Source organism: Xiphophorus hellerii, chromosome 23, assembly GCF_003331165.1.
Source record: "Xiphophorus hellerii strain 12219 chromosome 23, Xiphophorus_hellerii-4.1, whole genome shotgun sequence".
NCBI lineage: Eukaryota > Metazoa > Chordata > Actinopteri > Cyprinodontiformes > Poeciliidae > Xiphophorus > Xiphophorus hellerii.
Genome location: NC_045694.1, coordinates 16,162,972 through 16,188,707, shown reverse-complemented (window position 1 = coordinate 16,188,707; position 25,736 = coordinate 16,162,972). Strand labels below are relative to the sequence as shown.

Below are 25,736 nucleotides of genomic sequence, written 5' to 3'. Positions count from 1 at the left end.
TCAGTCATTCCGGTGCCAGCCAATGAAAGGTGCAGAGGGATGGAGGAGGACGGAGCTCCAAGACTGAGCGCTTTGACGCGCTGAGAGGAGGACAGAGCGTCACATCTCTCCAAACGCCCATCAAACTTTCGGCAGAGAGGACTCAGTGCTCCAGAGGAGGCCTGTTAGAGAGTACGCGCTGATTTTTTTGGACATGCCCAGCGATGGAGAGACTTTTGACGATGAATTTTGGTACAGTTTGACAACATTGTGATTCCCTTCTGAAAGCTCCTTCTCCACGTTTCCCCATCCTTTCAGCGACCGAGCGAGGGATGGAGCAAGCACCAAGCGCGCCGAGTCCTCCTCCAAAACCAGTCAACCACGAACCCATCAGCTTCGGCATCGACCAGATTCTGGGAGCCGGTTCGGAGCCGGAGAGCGGGCGCACGCCGGGCAGACAGAGTGGATCGGATTTAAGCAACGGGGACGCCTATTATAGCTTAGGAAACCCGAGCGGTGCCAACGCGCCCTCATACACAGCGCTGTCTATCTCCCTCTCTGGGATCATGCCTCCAGCGGATGCTTCAGGTTCGTACGGAGAAAACAGGAGTCTGGGCAGCCGGGGTGTGATACGAGTTCCCGCTCACAGACCTGTAACGGCCCCGGGACCCCCGACACCTGTCCAGAGCGCTGTTCCCGGGTTTGGAGGTCTTTGCTTCCCTTGGATAGGAAACAGGTTCGCCAAGGACAGAATATCAGGTAGGCCAGCTGCAGACCTAATGGGATCCCCTCATTAATATTTGATCATGTTTAAAACGGCAATAACGGCTCCTTTACCAATATAACTACACGCAGCTGGTTGTTTTCAACAGGCAGGGCTTTGTTCATTATGTGGACAGTTTAAGAAAATGCATTTACATATTTAAAGAATTGGACACCCAGAACCACATGAAGAAATTATTATTCATAACATTAAACATCAACACGAGTCAACTCAATTCAACAAAAATATTCATAGAACAGGAAAAGCGCTGACATTTAATAAAAATAAATGTGCAATAAAGGTATGCAAACAGTGGCAAAATGGAAAGGTCCAAACTTACTTTAAACAATACTCTGTGCTTCTGATTCAGATCCATAGTTGGTTCAGTCTAGGATTTCACACATCAGATGAAATGAGCAAAATTAATAATTGAATATCAAGAAACCAATTTGAATAAAATAATAAAATCTTTTCCACAAAAAAATCGAGAAAAAGTCTACTATCAGTATTAATACTGATAATAACACTGTACTATATAAAACCAGTGTTACCATGTGCTGAATTCAGTGTATAAAAAATATAAAAGTCAGCAAACAGCATAGCATATAGAGAGGAAATGTTTAATGTTTCAGTTGTTCTAAATTATGAATTATTGTTGTTGTAATTATAAATAATAGCTTATAAAATAGCAAATTAAAATATGATCTAGAAGAGGCCAAAGTAGTTTTATTTAATTAGTGTGAATCAAAAGTTAATATTATGGTGAAATATTTTTGATTGAATGTTTATGTTTCTCTAAAATGTATTGTTTATAATCCTAGAACATATATATATAAATATATATAAGCTCCTGTTAGTTAACTTTTATCTTAATAGAGAAACCAGATAAATAGGAAGCTGTAGTCCAACATGGCGCACATTATGAGTGATCTTCGGCCTTGGACCTCATGAACTGAAGGAGTGTGTGTTACATTTTGTGAGTGCATTTCCTAGATTTTTCGCTCATCTTCTCCCTTCCGCCTTGCAGCGGCTCTGGTTCCTTTTGCAGTCACTCGGCGGATAGGTCACCCGTATCAGAACAGGACGCCTCCGAAGCGGAAAAAGCCCAGAACCTCCTTTTCCAGAGTCCAGATCTGCGAGCTGGAGAAGCGCTTTCACCGGCAGAAGTATCTGGCCAGCGCCGAGCGGGCGGCTCTGGCCAAGAGCCTGAAGATGACCGACGCGCAGGTCAAAACCTGGTTTCAGAACCGCAGAACCAAGTGGAGGTTGGTAGGAAACTTGAGACAGCGTTGAAGTTGTTCTGTTTAAAGTGTGTAACTTTAATATTTGCTTGTTTTTCCATTTTTCATAAAATATTAGCTTACTTTTATTTATTTCTATCCCATCCACATGCAAACATAACTATTCAAGAAATATTTATAACGGTTTAAGGAAGTTCTATCTATCTGTCTGTCAGACAGTCTGTCTGTCTGTCTGTCTGTCTGTCTGTCTGTCTGTCTGTCTGTCTGTCTGTCTGTCTGTCTGTCTGTCTGTCTGTCTGTCTATCTATCTATCTATCTATCTATCTATCTATCTATCTATGAAACTTTGTAAACTTAGCTTAAGACAGATCCTTGCATTCCTTAAACCTTGGATTATCAAACTGAAATTTATGGTGGAAGCATTCTGTCTTTCTCTGTGATCTTTAACGCCATTTGTTTTCCCTTGCAAAGACTTCCTAAATGTTTTATTCCTCCTGTCGTCTTTCAGGAGACAAACAGCCGAGGAGAGGGAGGCGGAGCGTCAGCAGGCCAATCGCCTGATCCTGCAGCTGCAGCAGTCCGCCCTCCAGAAGTCCCTGAGCGAATCCGCGGTGTCGGATCCGCTGTGCGCCCATAACTCCTCCCTGTACGCTCTGCAGAACCTCCAGCCGTGGGCCGAGGACAGGGAGTAGGGACAGATAAATTAAATGAAACCACTGGGACTTACTTTGATTCATGCTGTATGGAGGAACAAATGTGACTTGAGACTGAAGCATGGGTCCCGTCTATTTAAGCGGAGGATTTTAGAACGGGAGATGAAATTCTGGTGAGTGATGCTTACTCAGAAGCAGAAACTGTGGATTATTTTTGTTTTCCACCCTGGGTGGAAAAATCAGAACTTCGCAAAACAAATCTGAAACAGACTTATTAAAAAAAACAAACAAACAAAAAAAAACTGCCACCCTATTTGTTCTCATATGCTTGCACTTATTCTGTTCATTGGAATAAGACAGGGAAGAAATGTCTTGTATGCAGTATGTATGAGGGATGTAATTAATGTCACACTGTAAAACATGAGATTATATTGTTTTATGAGTGTGCTTTCTCTTAACACCTATTTCTGGGTGCGTTGGCTCTGCAAGATGTGTCATAGCAGAAACAAAACCTCATATTGTTTCTCATCATTTTTTCATTTTTGTGGTGCTTATTCAGGTCCCATTCATAAAATACTTCCTTTAATGCACTCTCACAGACCTGCACATATAAACCTGCACATAGAAAAAGCAACACTTGGGCCAAACAAAAAGATGCCAAAAATATTGCATTTTGGGTGCAAAATGTTGTTTGAGCTGTAATAAAACGAAAATGGGCTTCAGGAAATAGGAAAATCTCACCCATGCTGTAAGTTAAGATAATAAAGGGAGTGATGCATGCTCAGAGATGTTGCTAAAGTCTTTTCATATGCACATTATTATGTTTTTGAATCGAGCCAGAAAACTCTGTTTTGTACTTTTACTGTACATGTGTAAATAATATTATAAACTGTTGTTGTGATCTTTTGTTTTTCATTCTCGCTCCTTCATGGTGCACCAAAAAAAAAAAAAAAAGATTTTCAGGTTTTTAACTCCGTTATTATAATAAGGTAAAGAAGGGGGGGAAATCATGTGGAGTAGAATTGTAAAACATGACATGAATTGTTGTTTTTTTTTCCCTGAAAAGTTTATTGATAAATATGACTTTATACAATATTTCAATACACACATCATTTGAAATGACAGTTTAAATTGTCTATATGCCTGTCTACCTCTCTGTCGTCTTGTCTGGATTTCTGCAACTCATTTAGATGACATTATTGGCTTAGCACAGTGAGTAAAAGCGCAATATTTAAATCTTTCATTCCGGCTCAATCATCAAAATGATGGCTCTTGTTTGAAAAATGGCTTCCATTCCTCCAGAATCAGTGTTGAGGTCTAGCTCTCGGGTCTTTGCCTTCCTCCATCATCCTTCCTCCCCTCACAGTGAAATGTTGGTCACTCTGAGTCAACGTTTGGTTTTTGAACAAGACAGAACCGAAGACAAAACTTTTCCGTCTCTCGAAAACATGCTTCTTTCCACTGAAGGATCCTCGACATGAACTGATTTATGCACATGCCCAAAATTAAATTGCTTTGCAAGCAGGGCGCTAACATTATGGCACCACAAACAAACACACAAGAACATGCATATGTGTTGCTCTCTACCTGTAAGCCAACCCATGTGCTCTTTATTCAGCAGATATCGAGACAGACAGCATAATTACAGAGTTATAGCCACTCAGACAACAGGACAGACAGGTATCAGAATAAGAAACACAGACAGACATCAGACAGTAAGAAAAAGCCACAAAAACAACAATTAAATACCTATAACACAGCTTAGTTGTTACAACGCTCAGGAACTGACTTATGATATCTTAACGGACACTTAGTTCAGCGCTGCAAAGTTATGTGCTCTCAAATGTAAGCATTAAGACAAAACGTTCTGCCCACAACTTTGCAAATACACACTAAATACAGTATAATGTGGGCATCTGCCCTACATGCTTCATAAACTTGCTCATTTTTGCTGCACTGTTACATGAAATAATGCTGTAAACAGATAGTTTCTTAGGATAGTTCACCTGTAAGCTGCATTTTAGTTCAAAACAAGAGACAGACTAGCCCAAAGGAGAGACTGGCTGCATATTTACACAAATGTGGCAAACCCCCCCCCAAAACAAATACAGTCCAAGCTGAAAGTAAGCCACAACAGTGATAAATGAAGGAGACAGAGACGAGGTAGACACTCAGAGAAAGACCAAATGAATCTGAAAGAGGATTTCAAAAACCAGTGAAGGTTTGTTCAGCAGAGATACATTTCTAAACCCAAAGTGGCAGTTAAAGCTCCTTGTTTTGCTTCACTCTGAGGTTTTAATGTTTTTGGCTCCTGCAAACTTTTGTCCGTCTTTCATTCTCCTTATCCTTTTTCTTCCCTCGTCTCTTGCTCTGTGTTTTCATCTGTTGCTCCACCCCCTCCTGGCATTTGCCTTTTAGATGACATTTTCAAAAAGCTGCAGAGACCTCATGATGTTTTCATCCTGTGCAAAAAAAAAAAACAAAAAAACGAAATTAAAAAGCTGACTTCAGATAAGAGAGCCATCCAACAATCACCCTTTAATTCATTTCACGAGCCACTAGGGGGCGGTATAAGGTAATAAAATCTTAATGATCTCTCTCAACACAAACACACGGATATGGAAGATAGCAAAGACCATAATTAATAGCCACTATAGTGAGACTTGCAAAGGTGGGAGGCTTTTAATGAATGGTGAGTAAAGTTAGTTTAATTGGAGGGATAATATTGTGCAGATATTTCAGATGGTCAAATCCAGTTTTTAGAGATAAAAACAAAACTACAACCACAAACTCAGAGTTTTAATATTTTTAGAAATAATAATTTCAAAGACTGTGTGGGTCTCTCAGTTTAGATACTTTGAAAGATGAACTCTACCTCTTGACAAGAAAAGATGAATTCATCAAGCGTGACGACACCGTCTCGATTTTTGTCCATTTTCTGTGGACAGATGAATGCACGTTAAAGTCAATCAAAGATGTTGCAAATATATTGTGCCTTTACCAAAGTAATACTTGAAATTTCCACATTTTGTGACATTAGGATATTTTTATGGGATTTTATGAGTTATATGAACACAACAACTGTGAAGTGGAAAGAAAATATGTAAAGATTTATATATTTTTTTACAATTCCATCTGAAATGTGTGACACTTTTTCCAAATAATGCACATTGTTGCACCATGTTTTTGCAGATTCTTTGAAAACAATGGATTGGAGCATCTTTTGGCATAAATTTTCAACTCCTGTAACAAATTCTTAATTTTTATCAAGCTCTGGACTTTGACTTGACCATTCTAGCACATTCTGGGTTACAGGGAGAATTAATTTTGAAATAGAGAGTTTTAGTTGTTGGCCAAAAAGTTCAGATTTAGCCACAGTCTCTTAATTGGACTTTGGTCTAGACTTTGACTGGGCCATTTTAAAATACTTTGATTGAAATCCTAAATTCAGATAACTCCAGAGTTATCATGAGGCTCTTCAGCACTTGGTCACTTCACAGTTAAGTACTAATTTGTATTAGTCTGTCACATAAAATCCCAGAAAAGTTTGTGGTTTTTAACACAACATGAAATTAGAAAAAGTGTAAATTCTTAGTGCTTTTGTAAGACGCTGCATGTCTAAAATACTTCTACATTATGACACAAAATTGTGAGAATAGCATCATGTTTAGTTTGGACATCTCTCTAAAAGTATACTTTTCCTAACTTCTAGATGTATAAGCATAGTTTTCTGTTAGTGTCACTCCTCGGTGTTCGTGTTTTAGTAGATTTAGATGTAGAAGTCACAATGTTCATACTTGGAAGAAGGCATCCACATGTTGTTTGGGTGCATCAGTTTTCAGGACAGGGTATGTGTATTTCCCCATCATGTCATATATTGCTCTGACAATGTCTGTCATCTCCTGTGAAAAAACAACAACAAAAGACAAGACTTAAAGAGGTCTGAGGCGTAAGAGCCCACTGCTGAAATAAAAAGATGAAAAAAAAAATATATATATATATATATCGCGAACCTCCTTGTTGATGTATCCATCTCTGTTGATGTCGTAGAGATTAAAGGTCCACTGGAGTTTCTCTGTGACAGAACCTCTTAGGAGGATGGATAAAGCTGTAACAAAGTCCTGGGATACACAGACACAAAGATGAAATCACAAACTGTAAAACCACAGAGAGGGGAAACACCTTCACATGGTGACAACCAGCCAGAGCTGTGGAAAAGAATAAACCAAACCTCAAACTTTATTGATCCTGTGTGTCCGGTGTCAAAAGCATTGAACAGGTAGTGAGCGTAAGTGCTGGCATCTGGAGCAACAGATAAAAGGGGCAGTGAGTAAACCGAAATGAGTCGACACAGAAGCAAAGGTGACACACAGTCCTCACCCCCATGTGGAAAAAACTGTGAGTAGATTTGCTTGAAGGTTTCCTCGTTAACAACTCCACTGGGACATTCCTGAAAGGAAAGAGGGGCAGAAAAACGGACAGAGGTGAGTGGGATGTGCCTGAAACAAGAATCAGACATGAAGACAAACTGCATACAATATTACTGTATTCTTAATATATTTATATATATTAAGAAGGAAACAATACATGTAATACAGTTGAATAACTTTAGTAAATTTACACAAAATAAGATAAATTATTGTTCTGATATAGACATTTTTTTATTGTTGTGTTGCATAGCATTAACCTAATTTGCACCTCTTTCTTCATCTTTGTTAGCTTGTTAAAAATGATCTAATATGATAGTTTTCAGGAATGAAGATGTCATATTTAGAGAAGATAAACATGCACTTGTAAAGTCTCTCACATTCTTGAAGCCCCGGTAGAGAACTTGGAGCTCTCTTTTACTGAAATTGGTTTGAGCTTCAAGCTGGTCGAGACCCTCCGGCCGATGGCACACAATGGTCATCTCCAAGTCATCGTCGGCTTTGTCTGAAAAGAAACACAAAGAGGAACACTTCCAGTTAACATTACAATGCTAATCATATAATTTCTATACATTTTGTATGTCCACATTTTGTAGTATCCAGATTTCTGGATGGAGTTTGAATGCTCTCCTCATGCATGTGTGTGTTCTCTCCAAGTACTCCAGCTTCTTCCCACAGTCCAAAAACACACATGTTGATTTAATTGCCACTAGAAGTTTGCTTGTCTATGATTGTTTATCAGTTATCCTATTATTACAGAGAGCAGAAAAACACACACACATATATACATATGTGTGCTCCACAGCAGTGTTGTATAAAGTACTGAAATCTCAGAGTCAAGTAAAAGTACAAGTACCTCTCCAAAATACGACTTTGGTAAAAGTCGAAGTCACTGACTGAAATGTTACTTGAGTAAAAGTCTTAAAGTATCTGAAACTTCTTGTACTTAAGTATGGAAATTACTGTAAAAATGGATGTACTCAAGTAATGTAATGAAAAGTACAAGTAAAAAGTAAAACAAGGCAAGTTTGAATGACATTTCTTATATTTTGGTAAACTTGTCAAATAAACATAAAATAATGTACCCAACCAAGTGCAGGCAGAATGAAACCTGCTAATAAATTGTTCCAGTTTTAAAGAGTAGCACATGTTAATGGTTTGTGGTTTTGAACTTGCATGCCTTTCCTATATTCGTTACATTTAGTCTAAATTGCTATCGCTATGGCTTCTGTCCCCCATTGAACTAGGGTGACCAGACGTCCTCTTTTTCCCGGACATGTCCTACTTTTCAGACCTAAAAAGATGTCCGGGGGGAATTTAAGAATTGTCCGGGATTTTGGTCAATTGCCTCAAAACACATTACATAGCTTACAGTGCATGATAGGGCACGGCGCTGCGTGTCACGTAATCCCTGAGCCGCGTCAGTGCGGGCAGCACTGTTCTCTGTACGTCCCACCCTCCCACCTAATGTAACGTGTTCCGATTTCTGATTTCCCCAACAATGGGAGAAGCGAAACAGGTGTATCCTATTGGAGGTGATGAACAAGCCCAGGCAAGCAGGCTACGACTTTGTTCGGTAGCCTGCTTGCTACTTGCTAATCAGTAGGTGGGGTCAAAACACTTTGTTTCTCTCTCTCGCTTTTTTGTAACGAGTAACTAAACCACACATTGAAAATGTATCGGAGTAAAAGTAGCAATAAGTTCGAAAAATAGTGAGTAAAAGTGAAAGTCTCAACATTTCATCCTATTGGTCAAATACTTAATACAGTAGTGAGTATTTTACTTCCGTACTAACTGCTCCACAGCCTTTGTTCCACAGCCTATACTGTTATACTGTATACTGTTATACTATTCTGTTTCTTTTTTAAATTACTTTCAGGGAAAAAAAAACGTAAGCAAAATTGCATAAATGAAAAAAAAAAATCAAGATCTAGATTTATATTTACCTGCATTTATTGTTATATAAAGACTTGATTTAGTTGGGAATAAATTCTTGAATCACCGAATTGCAGTGAAAACAATGCAACAATAGAGATAAACTCTCATGTGTTCCATGCTTACAATCATAACATACCGTCACAGCCTAAAAAAACTTAAGATCTCTCCACTCTACCAAAAAATAAATAAAAATCTTCTGTCACATCCTACTATATATAATATGCAATGGACCAACATGATCCTCAAAAGTGAGCTCATCCTTTGTGGAGCCTTATTTTGCTTTCATTAAATTCTTCCAGTTAATCAGTAGAAGAGAGGATGAGACATGGCGCTGCAGAGAGGTAGAGGTCAGATCAGCAGCTCTGTGTTCGTCCTCTGTTGGGCCCCATCATTACCAACTCATTATCCACCTCGCTGCAGGGGAGGGGAGAAAGGACAAACCACTGACTTCTCTCACACACACGGCTAAAGGTGAACATCACAGCATAAAATCAAATACTTTCCCTCCATCTCTTCTCTCTAACAAACCTATCTTCACAGCTCTCAGACCCCTTAGCCATCTGCAAAGTAATAATTATGCATACTGTTATAACTGTGCATAATTTATTAGATGTGCTAATAAAAATTCAGAATGTGATAAAGTGGTCATAATGGGAAGTAATAAAAGCCTGAAGCAAAAAAGAGGAAGAAATCCCTGAGATGTTTAGATAATAAAAAGTGATGTTTAATGAAGGCCCTTTCAAGATGATGTCGAAGAGACAGAAGCGTAGGGTGAGGATCTAATATTAGAAATGTATCTGCCTTACATAAAATATCTCCACTGGGTCTTAAGGCTGCAGGACTGTGGCACAGAAACCCCCATAAATAAAACTTCTAGTCTTCAAACACGGGTTAGAAAACATTGCATGGTGTAATTTAACATAAGTGAAAATAACTTTTTTACTTTCTTGGAAGCTCTGTTCAAAATATAAGATCTCAGCATCAGTTGGATAAAATCTTTACTTCTGGATGTGGATATTGCTTTGATTTGATCTGATAGTTTTAGTAGCAGTGGATTTGAAGCATAAAATGCGATCAGAACCTTTTATTTCAGCTTTTGATTAATGTGTAGCTTCAGGTTCATTGTGTTCTTTGCAATCAAGACTTTGAAACATTGGCAGTTTTGAAATTGAGACATTTATATATCTGTGGGAAAACCGTTAGGGCTTTGCAAAGCCTCATTACTCCAGCGCCTCTCCAAGTTCAGTTCTCCCAATAAATCATGAGGACAAGGTTGCAGTGCAGCTACAGTTATTCTGAGTTGCATCACAGTCACCAGTTAAACAATTAAAATCCAGGCACAAAATGTTTACACCCTTTATACATCTCGAGAAAGTTGGGTTTGAACTTTACTTCCAGTTTAAAAACAGCCAAGTTAATGTTACAGATGTTCAGATCAGGAACCTGTTGAGTGTTTAAATACTATTACAAACCCAACGCTGTAAAGATAAGCCATCCTTTTATTGAGCTATAACTCTCCTGAACGACGCAACATTTGTTGCTTAACAGAACCTAAAATACTGTATCACCTCTAATGTTTCCTCCATGAATCTGTTCGACTCTCTGACCTGCTGCTGAAGGTCACAAGCTTCATTAAGCAGGGAAGTCAGACTTTATGGCATCTTTACCAAGGACTGCAGTTAGAAAGAGACACACCAAGCAACAGCAAGTATACAACAAAACCCTTTGAAGCATATCACTTTCATGCAAAACATTACAACGTGCAACATGAGACTGACACATCGGTACTCTCATTCTACTTAGCAAAAGTTTGAATACAATCATTTCACAGTTAGGGTTCGTTCCTGAATTAAAGCAACCACTATGTGGAAAGTCCTCTTTCTAAGATCATTATATCTTCCAAAAATGAATTTACAGCAATTATTTTCTATCTTTGACATAGCGTCCTGGGCATAACAGTAGCAGCATGTGTTGCAGAGGATCTAATCAAATCAAGCAGTTCTTCATTCTATATTATTCGGACGTACAAAATAGATTAGATTGACAGAGTTGATGTTTTGTGCCATCTGTGTGGAATGAATAGTGTTCAGTGTTCTCTCATATAAGTTGATAAATAGGATTTTAATTAGAGGATAAGTATAACGCCATGAAATGACTGAATACATAATAATGTGTTTACATTCAACTGTTTAATTCACAGACAAATGAGTTTAATCAAAAGTACAATTATATATCCTCTGCTATGCAATGTCAGCTGTTTGCAATGCTACAAAGGAATAAGGGAAACAAAACAATAGCAAAGAAATTAAGTAATTGCAAAATTTTGAAGCAAAGAGCAGAAAATACAAAACCGTTCAGATGCTACAATTGAATAACCAACGCTAAGAAGTAGCCATAGATCAAGAAGTACAATTAATCCTGTTTATTCATTTTGTGATCTTTCTCTTCCATAAACTTAGTGTTGAAACTGTTATTCTTGGATTACAGCTGTAGTAAAACTCACCCTCCACAGCGATGACTCCCAGCAGGTGCAGCAGTTTGGCGGCACCACAACACAGCAGAACGATGGCTATCGTCTGTAAGCTGTTGTCCCTCTGCTCCTCTCCTTCCATTCTGATTTCTTACTAATGACAGCTTCACATAATGATAACCAAGAACAAGTAACTTTGAAACAGCCTCCATGAACTTTGAGCCGCCATGAGCCTGCTGCACTATGACAGAAACATCTGCACTCCTCTGCTTCTTTTTATCCCCTCATCTCTCCATGTCCCCGAAGCGTCTACCTCCCATGTCCCGACCTTTTCTCCATCCCAGTTACTCTCTTTCTGTCCTCCTCAACCCTTTGTTCTCAGTCGTATTACAGTCTCTGTGTCCTTCACTGCTTGGAGCTGTATTTTAACTGGAGGGTCCTCTCTGTTCTGCACAGTCACACTGATGAACTCACCTTCAGCTGTATGGGATTATTTCTCTGCAGTGTTCTCAAACAGATCAGCACTAGATTAATTGCTTGCCATTTACATACGGTCATCTCCATTGAGCAGAAACTATTTTATAGCAAAGTGACATTTCTGACAAAACAAGCTGAAGTCTTGTGTATTTACATTTAAAAAAATCAAAACACCTGGTGAATTATTAAATTGACTGAGCTGCAGAAGTTATGGGGTCGATCTAAACTGGCAAGAAAACAACAGCCTGAAACTTCTAACCACCAGCAGGGGGCAGCACAAACCAACACATCCTCAATGTTTGAAGCTTTACATCCAGCCAATGTCTCAGAGAAATAAACAAACCAACAGCTTATTTTATGATAAGTTATTTGTTTCCAAAATATGAAGCTTATGGTAGATCTACAACATCTTGCACAGGCATCGCTCAAGCTGTAATTTTGGATTGGAAAAGCCCATGACTTATTTAAAATAGTTCAAACATGAAAACCAAGTCCAGTTGGATCTGTTTTTGCTAAATTAAACTAGATATTTAGAGTAGCTTTGATTAAGAGTGTGATTTTACATTTATGGCATTTAATTGTTTTGGTTTACATGCAAAACGTTCAGTTTGAAGAAACACCAACACTGCATTTCAGCCTGAACACATTGTGGAGTCAGTTTCCTGCTACGGGAATATGTTTCTTCAGCAGTGCTAGAGAACCTAAGTCAGAGTTAATGGGAAAATGTCTCGAGCTAAGAACAGGTCAATCATAGAGGGAAACTTTGAGACTCGGGAGGTTCAGCTTCCAGTCGAACAGAGACCCTAAACACACAGTTCGATGGTTTAGATCAGTAGGCTCAAACTACAGTCCTCAAAATGTTCTGCAACCTTTAGGTGTCTCTGCTTCAGCACACCTGGCTCCAATATTAGCTCATTAGCAGATCTCCAGAGAGCTTGACAGCATGCTAATGAGGCAGTTTCACTATTTAATTCAAGTGTGTAGGACAAGGGAGTATCTATAGGTAGCAGGACACCGGCCCTTGAGGACTTGCAATCCAGACCAACATTCAGATAAAAGCACTTTCTCCATCCAAACTGACTGAGGTTCAGCCAGTTTGCAAAGACAAATGGAGAAAAATGGCAATCTAATTTTTTTTTATTGCAACAAAAGGAGGTTCTGCAGAAGTTCTTAATTCAAGCAGGCCTAATGCAAATGCACACAATAATTCTCTAATTTGTACTTCTTAATAAAAAATGAAAACCGTGTATTTGTTTTCCTTTCAGTTCAGAATAATGTTCTAGTCTTTCCTTATATATAGCTTAAATTTCTTTTAAAATACACTGATGTTTGTGGATATACTGTTACAAAATGTGAAAAAGTTTTGGGAAGGCACTGTATGCCTATGTCTGAATAAAGACTTGTGTGCAATAAGTAAGTAGGACTATGTACTACCCTGATAGTGGTATTCCCGTAGTTAATTTGGATAATTACAGTAAAGTACAGCAATACATTCAATACAAATCCCACACCTACCTAATTTCCACCACCTTCTGTTCAGCAGAAACTTTGTTTTGCATCCATCTCTACAAACAAGCCAGCTGTTTTCATTCACCAACCTACAAAGACACTCACCGATAATCTTCATGTTTCATCCTGCTGGAGTCTGACAGTATCTCACTGTTTTGAAGCTTGACCCTTGTAAGTTGCTCCTTCAGCCAAATGAGTACATGAAAATGTTAACGATAAAAGGAACCAAATAAACTCAAGTGAAGCTTTCATCTTGCTGCCTGCAGGGGGCTCTGCTGCACCGCAGAGTTATTACAGCTGCAGACTAAGAAGAATTTCATTTAGAGGAAATATTAACATTTAATCTTATTTTATGAGACATTTCAAATAATATTAATTAATGTGAACTTCACTTTTAATGCCAATTACCATTTCTCCCATTCAGATTGTAAACTGATGTTACTAAACAACTCTTCTATTTGACAAGATGCACAAACACAGCAGATGAAGATAACCTCTGCAGTCAAAAATGCATGCTAAAACACAGAGCACCACACTTGGTCTAAGAGATTAGTTACCACAAACAGAACAGATTCATATAAGGGTCACATCTTATGTGACGTGACACTAAAATCTAACCTTTAACATCAAATAATAGGGGCTATCACCCTATCAGAGGACAAACCAGGCTGAACGCAGTTTACTGTGCTGCAAAATGAAAAGCCAACACAAAATGAGTCCAACTAATTTATAACCACTTGTTGCTTTTAAATAATAAAATAGAATATTTGCAAACATTTGTAATACAGGTGTCGCCAGGTGTGGGAGGTTTTCTATCAACATAACCATCAGGTGTGTTAATGCTACTCTGTGCATTACAGATTTGACTTAATGTGGCATTGATTATACTATTGAGCCCTGAAGGAATTAGTTGCTTGCTGACAGTGAAGTGCTACAGCTGCTTGAGAGCCACCGATTTGCTCTAAAGGACTTAAAGTTCATGCAGGATAAAAACAGATAAGAATATTCAATTCTGCAGTTAAAACTTACACTGAGATGGTGATTTACATGTAATTATGAAGTGAGCAAATTGCTGTCCTGACAAAAAATGTGTCTGGGACTCTGGGTGCAATATTGTAGATTTATTGGGAGTTTCCTTCCAAAATATTAACAAAATGTTTTTTCATAATAGGACATAAACATGATGATGATCCTGGTCAAAACCTCTAAAGTAGCTGGAATATTTAATGTTATGCAACTCAATAAATGAATATGAAAGTTGTGTTTCACCAGTGCACATGAAAGGCAAACCTGTCCACAGATTAAAAACATAATGTTTTATAAGATAAACAAGGAACCATTTCAGCCTTAGAATCATATGTAACAGCTTATGAATAAACTTACAACTCAGCTAAGTCCTCAATTACAGATATTTGTTCCTGAGAATGGAAACATGATGGTCAAGTTAATTTTTATTTCCAAGTTGTGCTCAGATATGAGTGTGCTTGGATTGTTGTGTGTTGGCTTGTGTGGAACTGGTGACCTATCCAGGTTGTACCCCACCTCTCGCCTAAAGACCAGCTGGAGACACCAGCCCTCCCACAACCCCGCAAGGACGACCAGGTTCAGACAGTAAACGGATGGATGTTTTTTTGTGTTGGAAAATTCTGAAGCTGGAAGTGTAAATGTACAAAAAAAAAAAAAATCCCAGATGAGCTTTTGTGATGTTGAGAAAAATAGAAGAAAACAGAATAAGAAGAGACAAAAGGGTTTGTGTGAGAGGTGGTTGTGAAACTAGAGATGGATCACATGAATCAAAGTTGCGATTTCAGCACAAACAGCACCAACAGGTGTAGCTTCAAATAGGCGCTTGTTTTCATTCTCTTAGAAATCTTGCAATCAATCATATAGCTTAACAAGTAAAACACACAAAAGTACAGGTTTATCTCCAGGTCTGCACTTGTTTTGTTGCCTTACGTGTCAACACAAACCTGCTCTTACGGTTTTTAGTTAAAGGCATCTGGTTTAAAAATGAGTAAAGTGGAGGCTTTATTGTTAGCACCAGTATTGCACTACATTAATATTCATTGTTAAATAATTTATTATATTGCCACTGCGAACAAAAGTAACATATTTCCCTTAAGAAAATTCTGACACTATTTAGATAAATGAGTGGAGTTTCACAGCTCAATGCAAACATTACTGCTGATGCCACAGTTTTTATTAAGGTTAGCAGGTGCAATGTGAGCTAACTTTTTCCAGGTCAAGGAAATGTTTGTAGAGCAACAAAAACTCAGAGCAGCTTCCCCTGCCGTACTTTTAAGCCTATTTAGATAAATGTGAATGCCAATTTCCAAATGGGGAGAAATTGTGTAAATGCGCATCATCTACCAAACTGTTTAACACCAGAGAAAGGTCATTTAACATTTCTACCTTTGGAGCCCAGAGATGGGTCGACCGACCTGAAGGATTTTAGCTAGCAGGCGCTTTTGTTCTGTAAATAAGGCCATTACCTTATAATTACCCTGGTAATGGCCTCAACGCATCTCACAGTTGCACAATTGTTCCTTAGACTTAGACTTAGACTTAGACTGACTTTATTGCCATTTTGCATGCACAGGGTGTATACAGAACGAAATTTCGTTGCATACGGCTCAGGACAATGTTTGAGGTTCCAATGTTGTGAGGTTACTCCAGAGTAAAATAAAATACAGTATAAAATATGAATATAAATCTAAATATAAAATATAAAGTGCAGGACTGACAGTAAAATAGAAGTTATTTAGCTCTGTACATGTGCAAGGTATAAAGTGGAGACCAGTTTTTGAGTGCAGTCCAGTTAAGAGTTCAGCAGTCTGATGGCAAGTGGGAAAAAGCTGTTTCGGAACCTGGTGGACCTGCACCGGATGCTGCGGAACCTCTTTCCAGAGGGCAGCAGGGAGAACAGTCCATGGTGGGGGTGTGAGGGGTCACTGATGATGTTTCGGCCTCGGGACACGCATCCTGCATCGATGGTTGACCTGACACTTCGCCCTTTTGCCTGAGCTGGGTGTGGAAGGTTGTTGCCGAAGCAGTTTCTCCTTGTGTGCCTTCTTCTCACTCACATGAGAGTTACCGAACTCTTTTGCAAGCTCAACCAGGAAGTCCACCCGTTTCTCCTGCACCCCAATGCATGCCTGATAAAGCACATGTGCATTCAGTGCTGCCATGTCAATCATGTTTGCCAGGTTTGCTGACCAGCTGTCACATAGTGATGGAACCTTGGTCACCCCCCGCAAGATAATGACTGAAATAAATGCCATTAGTTCTTGTGAACTAAATAGGTGAAGCAGTCACCTATTTATCCTCCACAGCACAAAAGGCTGCATGCAAATTTGCATGTGCAAAGTCTCCCAGATCTCTTTTGCTTACACTTTTTGCATGATTTTTTTGAGGTGGATCAACACAATTAATTTGGTTAGTTTATTTCTAAATTGTCATTTTAAACCCACTTAGCTTTATTTAAAAGAAAAACATTACTAATTTCTTTTGAAAAAACCTTTGCATATTTCTTGAAACAGATTGTATGTTTTGCAAACTCTATGTACATTTGGCAAAATGATCTGGATAATGCAGCACAACATCATGGATCAGCTGCAAAAGGTCACATCTCTCCAAAAACACTTCATGTATGCTTCAAAACTAAACTGAAGAGCATTACCTACAGGAGATCTGATCTCCTGTAGGTATCATAGATACCATCATAGATCGCACCCACCCCCAACATGGACTATTCACACTCCTACCTTCTGGCCTGACGGTCAATGGCCACATTTACAATTGAAGAAGGGATGCTAATTTGAGCCATAAGAGTCGTCAGTTTGGACTCAGGGTCTTTTGACCCTCTTTCGGTACGTCAGGGGAGAGGTCGAAAACCCTGGTACTCCCAGTTAAAAGACACATAAATCTCAGATGCTTTTCTAAAGTAATAAATACCGAGTTAAATCTTTACATGCAGCTTCACTAACATTTCCTCACTGATAAATAGAAAATGTGTTAAAATTTAGAGTATTTATTTCATCCTCCTCTCTGTTTGGAGGAGAAATTGGTCGGCCTCAAACTGGTTTGTCTTGGCAGCCATTTTGACAGACTTAATGAATGTTTTGGCCTTGAAAGAAGCTTACTTGTGTTTTTTCTTTAAACCTCAAATGTTTTGAAATCATTTATAAATGCAGAGCAGCTGAAGGACTGTAACCAAGCTTTCAGAAAACGTTGGGACACTGCGTAATCTGTAAAAACAACAGAATTCAGCGTTCTGCAAATCATTCGAACCACATGTTTTTCTGAAAATAGTAGAAAATATCAAAGCTGGACCAGAGATGTTTTATTGCTCTTTGAAAAACACTCTGCACACTCAATTTTGAATCATGTTTTAAATAAGTTGGGGAGATGAGCATGCTTGCTCTGGGCTTAATTAAGTTTTGGTTTACCAACAGAGCTTTGAGTGGGATGGAAATTGTCCCCAAAACAATGAAAAACTTTCTTTAAAAAACAAAAAAGCTGTTTCTTTGTTTAGATGCCTTTCTGGGTGTTGTTTTTGTCTGGATTTTTCTTCACATGGTGCAGTTTCCACTTTCTGTTTTTAATAAAATTACAGTACACAATGACCAAAACACAAGAGCTAACATCAAAACTAAAGCTAATGGCTAGAGCTAGTCGCTATTTGTAGCCGTAGCCATGGCGACCAGTATTGACTTTTTGGAGCGTAAGACAGCATTGAAAACAGCTAGCATTACCAGGGTTTTCGACCTCCCCCCTGAAGTCCAGAAAGAGGGTCAAAAGACCCTGAAACCAAACTAACGACTCTGATGGCTCAAATTAGCATCCCTTCTTCAATTGTAAATGTGGCCATTGACCGTCAGGCCAGAAGGTAGGAGTGGAAAATCATGCAAAAAGTGTAAGTAAAAGAGATCTGGGAGACTTTGCACATGCAAATTTGCATGCAGCCTTTTGTGCTGTGGAGTATAAATAGGTGACTGCTTCACCTATTTAGTTCACAAGAAACAAAATGCAGAAGAGGCTCACCACTCAGAAGGCATTGGAACTGATTCAGAGCAGTGCCAGCCCTTGTGATTCAGATGGAGAAGACATAGACCTTCAACCAGATTCGGACTCTGAGCTGTCTTCAGGTTAGATTTCTCAACCTACCTATTTTATTTTCCTGACTATTTTTTATTTAGAACCAAACAAAAAGTTAATTTGAAATTGTTTATCTTGCAGATGAGGAGACTCTCCCTCTACCAAAAAAGAGAGCTCGTTTGGGGAGTGAGCCGTCAGAGACCGAGAAAGATGGCACAGTGTGGCGTGAAGAACAAGTGGGGACACATCTCGATTTCACTCCAATAGAACCGTACGCCACAGATGGAGAGCCAAGCGCTGAGGCCAGACGAAGTATCCAGAGTCGCCTTCAGAGCTTCCTCTGTTTTATCACTCTTGACATGCTTCGTAGCATTCAAGAATGGACTACTCAACATGCACGTCACACGGAGCAGCAGGATTGGTTCATGGATCTCCCGGAACTAATGGCATTTATTTCAGTCATTATCTTGCGGGGGGTGAACAAGGTTCCATCACTACGTGACAGCTGGTCAGCAAACCTGGGAAACCCAAGGATCATTGCAACTATGGCCCGAAACCGCTTCCAAGACATCATGCGACACCTACGCTTTGATGACATGTTTACACGCAGTGAGCGAGCGGAGACCGATAAGTTTGCTGCAATCTCCGATGTTTGGGGATCATTTGTCACTAACTGCATCGCATCCTACAACCCTGGTCGACACATCACTATTGGTGAACAGCTTTTTCCATCAAATACTCGCTGCTGTTTCCTGCAATACATTGCAACAAAACCGGACAAGTTTGGCATCAAGTTTTGGGTGGCTTGCGACTTGAAATCACAGTACATCTGTAATGTCTTCCCATATCTTGGCAAGGACCCCAGTCGTCCCAGCGGGGAGAGACTGTCCGAGACTGTAGTGATGAGGCTGATGGAACCGTTCATGGACAAGGGCAGAACTGTAACCACGGACAATTTCTTTACATCACTGTCACTTGCACAACAACTGCTTAGCCGGAAAACCACCATCCTCGGCACAGTCAACAAGAGAAGCCGGGAAATTCCTCAATCCGCTAGACAGATGGATCGCACTGAATTCACCACTGCAGGTGTTTTCAACCACTGGTGCCACGCTGACAGTGTATGCGCCCAAAAGGAAGAAGGCCGTTTACGTTCTCAGCAGCATGCACAGCGTGGTTGAGACTGAGGATACCACCAAAAGGAAGCCAAACACGGTCACACAATACAACAAAACAAAGTGCGGTGTGGATGTGATGGACCAAATGGTGCGGGACTACAGCGTGCGTGCAGGAACACGGAGATGGCCAGTTGCGGTGTTCTACAACATGACTGACATGGCAGCACTGAATGCACATGTGCTTTATCAGGCATGCATTGGGGTGCAGGAGAGACGGGTGGACTTCCTGGTTGAGCTTGCAAAAGAGTTGGGTAACTCTCATGTGAGTGAGAAGAAGGCACACAAGGAGAAACTGCTTCGGCAACAACCTTCCACACCCAGCTCAGGCAAAAGGGCGAAGTGTCAGGTCAACCATCGATGCAGGAACAATTGTGCAACTGTGAGATGCGTTGACTGCTACAAATACACATGTGGCAAATGCACCAGGGTCATACCCTGGCAGTGCCAGGTATGTTCCGACAGTGCAGACAGACTGCTGAGTGAGTGCTGAAATGCCAGTCACACAAGGACATGCCACTCACACACACACACGCAGCCCCCCACTGTGCCTAGTGTAAATATGTGTGGAATTGTTTTATTTCTTGTATTTTTTGTATCGTTTTTAATGACAAAAATAAAAAGCATTTAAACAAATAATAGTTGTTCTTTTGTATATTTCTCATGCTGGAATTTCAGTCCTCTTGACTTAGACACAAATACTTCTGGTCATTGCTCACAGCTGTACCTGGCTGTAAAATTTCTAATTCTCCATTTAAAATATTATAATTAATTCATTGTGCTTTTTCTGCTAAAATAAAATTAAGCTAAATATAATATATATAATCTTTATATTATAAAATACAATATACTGAATAGAACTAACTAGACAGTTAGTTGGGAGTTAATCGATGTATGGATTTCAACGCCAAAAAAGTGAAAGTTTTTAGGTTTAATAGATTAAATTTTTTACAGAAAATCTGTTTTCCAGTATTTGTTCTGTCAGTCATCACTTTGGTCAAGTGAAAAATTAACAGCTCATCATCACTAGTTAGTCCGTAGCATAATTTATGCGTTCAATGCAAATCTAGTCATTCAACTACAAAAGTCTACAACCTTCATATAACTTTAAATGCATCAGCAAAATCAAAAGAAAGGTTTTGTCTTGACCCAGCCTTGTTCAAAATGAGCAAGAAAAAAGTTTTAATTAACATATTACCACAAGAACATTAAATGCTAACCCTTATATTGCATCAGTTCTTGCAATAAATTTCTGATCACATAGGTCCATACTGAGCACTCAAAGACATAAATAATGAACCATTTTTCAACAAAACTGGCTGCAAAGCTTGAGATTCAATATGATTCATGATCCCAAGTTTGGGAGCTTTTCTATCTTGCTCATTATGTTCTTTTTAATTTTAAAGTTTCAGAGTGGAACAACAATAAATACCAATGAGGATATACAATATTATTAAAAACTTTCAGACATAATGTATTTTTATTGCTTTTAAATACACCATTTATGTCTATTTGCAGGTGCTCCATTCACATAGGAGAATCACCATGTTAAAGCATAAAGGTTTTGTTCAAGAATAGTGCTGATCAGAAGGGATGGCTGTGGCTCGGTGAGGAGAGAAGGTGTCTGGCAATCAGAAAGCAGAGAGTCTGATGCCAGATTCCCCTGCTACATGTCAAAGTGACCTTGGGTAGGATACTTAACCCCATTTTGCCAACCAATCTGTGATCAGTGTATACATTTGTACGCCTTGCGAGTTCAGATGGGTGAATGAGTCCCGTGGGGTAAAAGCGTTTTAAATTCAGTCCATTTTTAAGGTGGCAGAAAAAAAGAAAAGAAGTCGGTCACATAACAGCTTTGTTCTGCCAACGTTTAGCTCACTGATGATATTAGACATCAGCTTGTTTTTCAGGTGGGCATCTCTCCAAATGTTTCCAAGATTAACAGGCGCACAGAATAATTATTAAATAATTACTATATTCAACAGGTTTCAGAATCAGACATATCTATGAACTGCTCAAAATATCTTACAAAAATGTCTTTTTAATCAATGGGCTCAGTTATGTGGATTCTTGTAATGCAGTGCTGCAGACTGTAAAATAAATTACTGTTAAATAAGGTAAAATCAATTAAATTCAAGATAAATTAAAAAAAAGCACGAGTGGTGCAGGGATTTTCCAATAACCTTCGCATAGACTGCATTCTTCATTTAGTTAATGTATTTGATGTTTCTGTCTCAGTGGTTCTCATACCTCCAATCCTACAAATTAAATTCCTCACCAGTTAATCCAAGGGTGTCAGACTTTACTGCTTGGGGCCATGCGAGGCCCTTGGAATGGTTTTTGTGTATCCTACAACTCAAGAATGGGAAAAATTTGGCCCTTCATCACAGTGCATGTATTAAACGCTTCAATGTTTTTCTTAGGCCCTGTTTTCTTAGTGAAAAATTTTATTTCACTAATATCTTAGAAGAAGAGTTTTTACAATTCGATTCTCACAATTAAGAGATATAAGCTTTTATAAGCAAAGCGTGTCTCCTTCAGAAAACTCATCTTTGTATATAAAATGCTGAGTTCTTGCAGGTCATTAACAAGGTTTTCATTTAACAGGTGTGATTCAGAAACTTGCATGATTCAGGCTCTGAAACAAGATCTGCAGACCTGAGAGGAGCTTAAATAAATCTAACCTAGAAAGCAAACATCAGAGCTACCCTTTCATTTGCCACGTGAGCTACAGTTTTTCTGTCACTTTGATGCATTTCTCGCGTCATTTTTGACATTTGCAAAATAGTGAGTGCATTTCTCAAAACACCATGGATTACCTGCAAAAGTCTCAAAATCCTTAGTTCATCTCTAAAAAGTAAATATCCGTGTCAGTGAACCTGTCAGTGCCCCAGAATGATGAGTTTTTGTTTCTCTGTGTACAGATAACGATGTCAAATGGATTAGTCATGCTGTCAATATAACAGTGTAGTCTGAAGGGATAATTTGATGTAAACTATGGTTTAAGCTTTGATGACAAGTATTGTAAATTGTAATTGTGAGAGGTCAGTGGCAAGAGATTGCAAAAGATCTTATGTTTTTACCGTAATTTGTTGTCAGGACCATGACATAGTGATTCAGAAAGGAAAAGAGAAATGTGAACACAAGATGGATCTCCTTAAGGAAAACTGTACATCTTGTGCTGTAAGAATTACAGAGCAGTCTCTTTTACTTTCCATCTCCATGCTGAAGCTGAGAAAAAAAATCCTCTTTGTGGTTAAGGAATGAAGAGTAGGGCGAGAGGAACTCCATCAGGAGCTTGTTGTGGGTTGCAAACCATTCCCTGATGATGTTGGAGTGATGGAAACTGACACGTGTCCTTGGCCCCGTTCTGCCTCTTCCTCCTCACTCCTCTCCCTCTTCTTCTTTTTTCTGGCGATTGACCTTGCCCAAATTCTTGTCCTTCCACTATCATAAATGTAACATTGTGTTGTTCCCTGGTTATGTACACTCTATACTTGCCCTTAGATACATAGCGTTGTGATATTTCAGTGCTGTTTTGATCACTGGTTTTTCAAACCTATATTGGAGAAACCCAGGAATCACCTGGGAGAAATTTACCAATTCTGGAAAGATCTAAAAGAAAAGTCTAATAGAAATGTGTATTATGGCATCCTGTTTGAGCATTTTTAAGACTTATGCAGCAAATTTATGCTTAACTGTTGAGGAAGTTAGGATTATTCAACAGAAATCATTTTGATCATCAGAACTTAAGCATTTGAAACTGTAGGAAAAAGCAGAGAATTGTACAGAATCACTTGCATGGATTTACAAAAGCATTTGCAGCAATGTTTTCACAGAAATGAGAAATTGCTTTTTTGATGTGCTCAAGTGACAATGATTTGAAGATTGAACACGCAGTTTTGAAATTTTCAATTCTGTTCTGAGAAATGTACCAAAGTGACTGAAAAACTAGTAAAAACTGTAGTGACTAAAAACAGGAAAGCTTGTCGTTCAGCTCTAAAAACCCTAAAATCTAAAACCTCCTCTTTCCGCAGAACCTTTTGCTTAATATATCACAACCTAAAGCTCACATATTTTCCCTTCTCCTGCTTGCTACTATTTTTTATCCTTGTCTTATCTCTCCCTCTGCCAAACCTCCTTCTCAGTTTTCCACTATGCCACGCTCCTCAGCCTTCTCATCCTGCGTCCTGTAATCCTTGCCAGAGAGTTTGTCATTTACATAATCTGAATTAGCCTAATCTGCCATCCTGGCCCACGGAAATGGGCTGCTCTTCAAGAAAGTAGCAACTTCTCTGGCCGTGAGCTTCTTGGGCAGTGTGCAGTATGCATTGTAAAAATAGATTTTATTTGCAACAATAGTATTTGGGGCTCATAAACGTGCTCCATATGGCAAAAGCTGTATAGTGAAATGCATTGTTTTCCACTGAAACAAATCCAAGTCAGGAGTTCCTGGCTGGCCTGTTGGGTGGTTAAAGGAAAGTCCAGTGAATCGCTCACACAGACACACTAAAAGGCTGAACACATTACTTCAGGAGTCACTGAGAACCAAAATATTATGCAAATAAGACAATTTGAACTCCCCTGCTTGTGTATACACACACATCATCAGCCCGTGAAGGAGAACTGAAGCGCCGGAGGGTAGTTGCAGCTTTGCGTGTTTGTGCAAGACAAAGAAGTACACACAATGCCACTTCCTCACATATTAGTAGTGCCACTGTTGATTATGTTTGGAAAGAGTGAGTCAAGTATAACCCATTTAGGAACACTGAGCAGCGTGCCAATATTGATTTTTGAGTAAACACACGTCTAGACTTCAACTCTGAAGGAATACATGTGCACAAATACAAACTGCTGGGATGCCAAGGGATGAAGATGACTTACTAAGCACTCCCACCAGTTAATGAGAGTGTGAGTGATGGAGGAAAAAGAGTCAAGGAGAAGAAGGATGACAAAAAAAGGGGGAGAGGTGTTGTGATAAGGAGGACTGCAGGAGCAGATTGTGTTAGCAGCATGTGAGCAGAAAAGTGGCGGAAAGTAAAATAAAGGGAAACAAACATGGGAAAAAATTGGAGTGGAAGGAAGAAATGAGAGAAGCCACAGGGAGAAAGAGCAAAGCAGGAATACAAAAACTCTACGGGAAGCAGGAAAAAGCAAACAGTAAAATGCAGGAAGGGAAGTATGGAGTGACAAGTAAAGAGAAGAGAGAATGGAAGGAGCGAAAAACGCTCTGCTGCAGGGATAAAGTGAGGAAAATTCACAAGGGAGGTGAGGATAATGCTCACCAACAGCTTCTCCAGAGAGGAATTCAGGCTACAACAACCAAACGGGGTTGAGAAAACATGATGAAAAGGTTAGGGAAAACAGGCTGCATCAGATAATAAAAAAGCTCAGAGTATCTGGCTTTTAATCTCGAAATAATACAATCGTACACTCTCTCTGTCTGAGATGTGGTCATTGTTGTGATTCTGGGTAACTTATCCCCAACACCACAGAAATAATGTCTCCGTTTGCTGCTACACCAACCCTACAGCTAAAGCTGCAAACAACTCAACACCAGAATTACAAACAACCTCCAAATAGCTCCAGCTTCATGCCCCGTTCTGTCATGTTGTCGCACGACCAATGTGGGGGTAATAAGAAGCCTTGTTTTCATTTGCACAGAGAGTCGGCTTTCACACTTTTGCACACTGCGAGGGTTTCTACAACCACCTCTTTTTTTTTTTCAAAATAGCAACAAATTACGCCTTCCCTTTTTTCACACCCTCAGGGAAGGTGTTTGGGCTTGTGGTGGAGGAGGGAAAAAAAGGGCTTATTCAAGAGATCAAACCAGCCATATGCACTCACTTGGAAAATATCCTGTGTGGTCTAATTTGGACTGAAAGCTGATAACAGCCTGCCTGGAGACATAAGCTTAAATGACTGCTCACTATTAACAGAAGATATTTCAGTTCTGGCACTGATCCCCCCGCTTTATTGTGCTCATTCATTATTGCTACCAGTTTGG

The 25,736-nt window shown here is 39.3% G+C and overlaps 2 protein-coding genes across 8 annotated transcripts in view; one reads left to right on the top strand and one right to left on the bottom strand.

Annotated features, from left to right (window-relative positions):
* Positions 1-72: 72 nt before the first annotated feature.
* Positions 73-4,725, top strand: tlx3a (T cell leukemia homeobox 3a). The gene is made up of 3 exons (XM_032555065.1): positions 73-738; positions 1,770-2,007; positions 2,492-4,725. Exons 1-3 carry the CDS (start codon positions 312-314, stop codon positions 2,673-2,675), a joined length of 849 nt encoding a protein of 282 aa, XP_032410956.1. The 5' UTR covers positions 73-311; the 3' UTR covers positions 2,676-4,725.
* kcnip1a (Kv channel interacting protein 1 a) overlaps positions 4,209-25,736 on the bottom strand; it is a 49,798-nt gene continuing 28,270 nt past the window's right edge. For 3 of the 7 annotated variants that reach the window (XM_032555071.1, XM_032555072.1, XM_032555070.1), the window contains 7 exons: positions 7,444-7,568; positions 7,017-7,086; positions 6,868-6,938; positions 6,650-6,757; positions 6,434-6,538; positions 5,512-5,574; positions 5,017-5,098 (listed from right to left, as the gene is read on the bottom strand). In XM_032555071.1, coding sequence (XP_032410962.1) covers positions 5,051-5,098; positions 5,512-5,574; positions 6,434-6,538; positions 6,650-6,757; positions 6,868-6,938; positions 7,017-7,086; positions 7,444-7,568 — 590 coding nt within the window. In that variant the 3' untranslated portion in view covers positions 5,017-5,050. Of the gene's footprint in view, positions 5,099-5,511; positions 5,575-6,433; positions 6,539-6,649; positions 6,758-6,867; positions 7,087-7,443; positions 7,569-25,736 lie in introns of all 7 variants that reach the window. The other 4 variants (XM_032555067.1, XM_032555068.1, XM_032555069.1 and 1 more) reach the window with 2 other exon arrangements.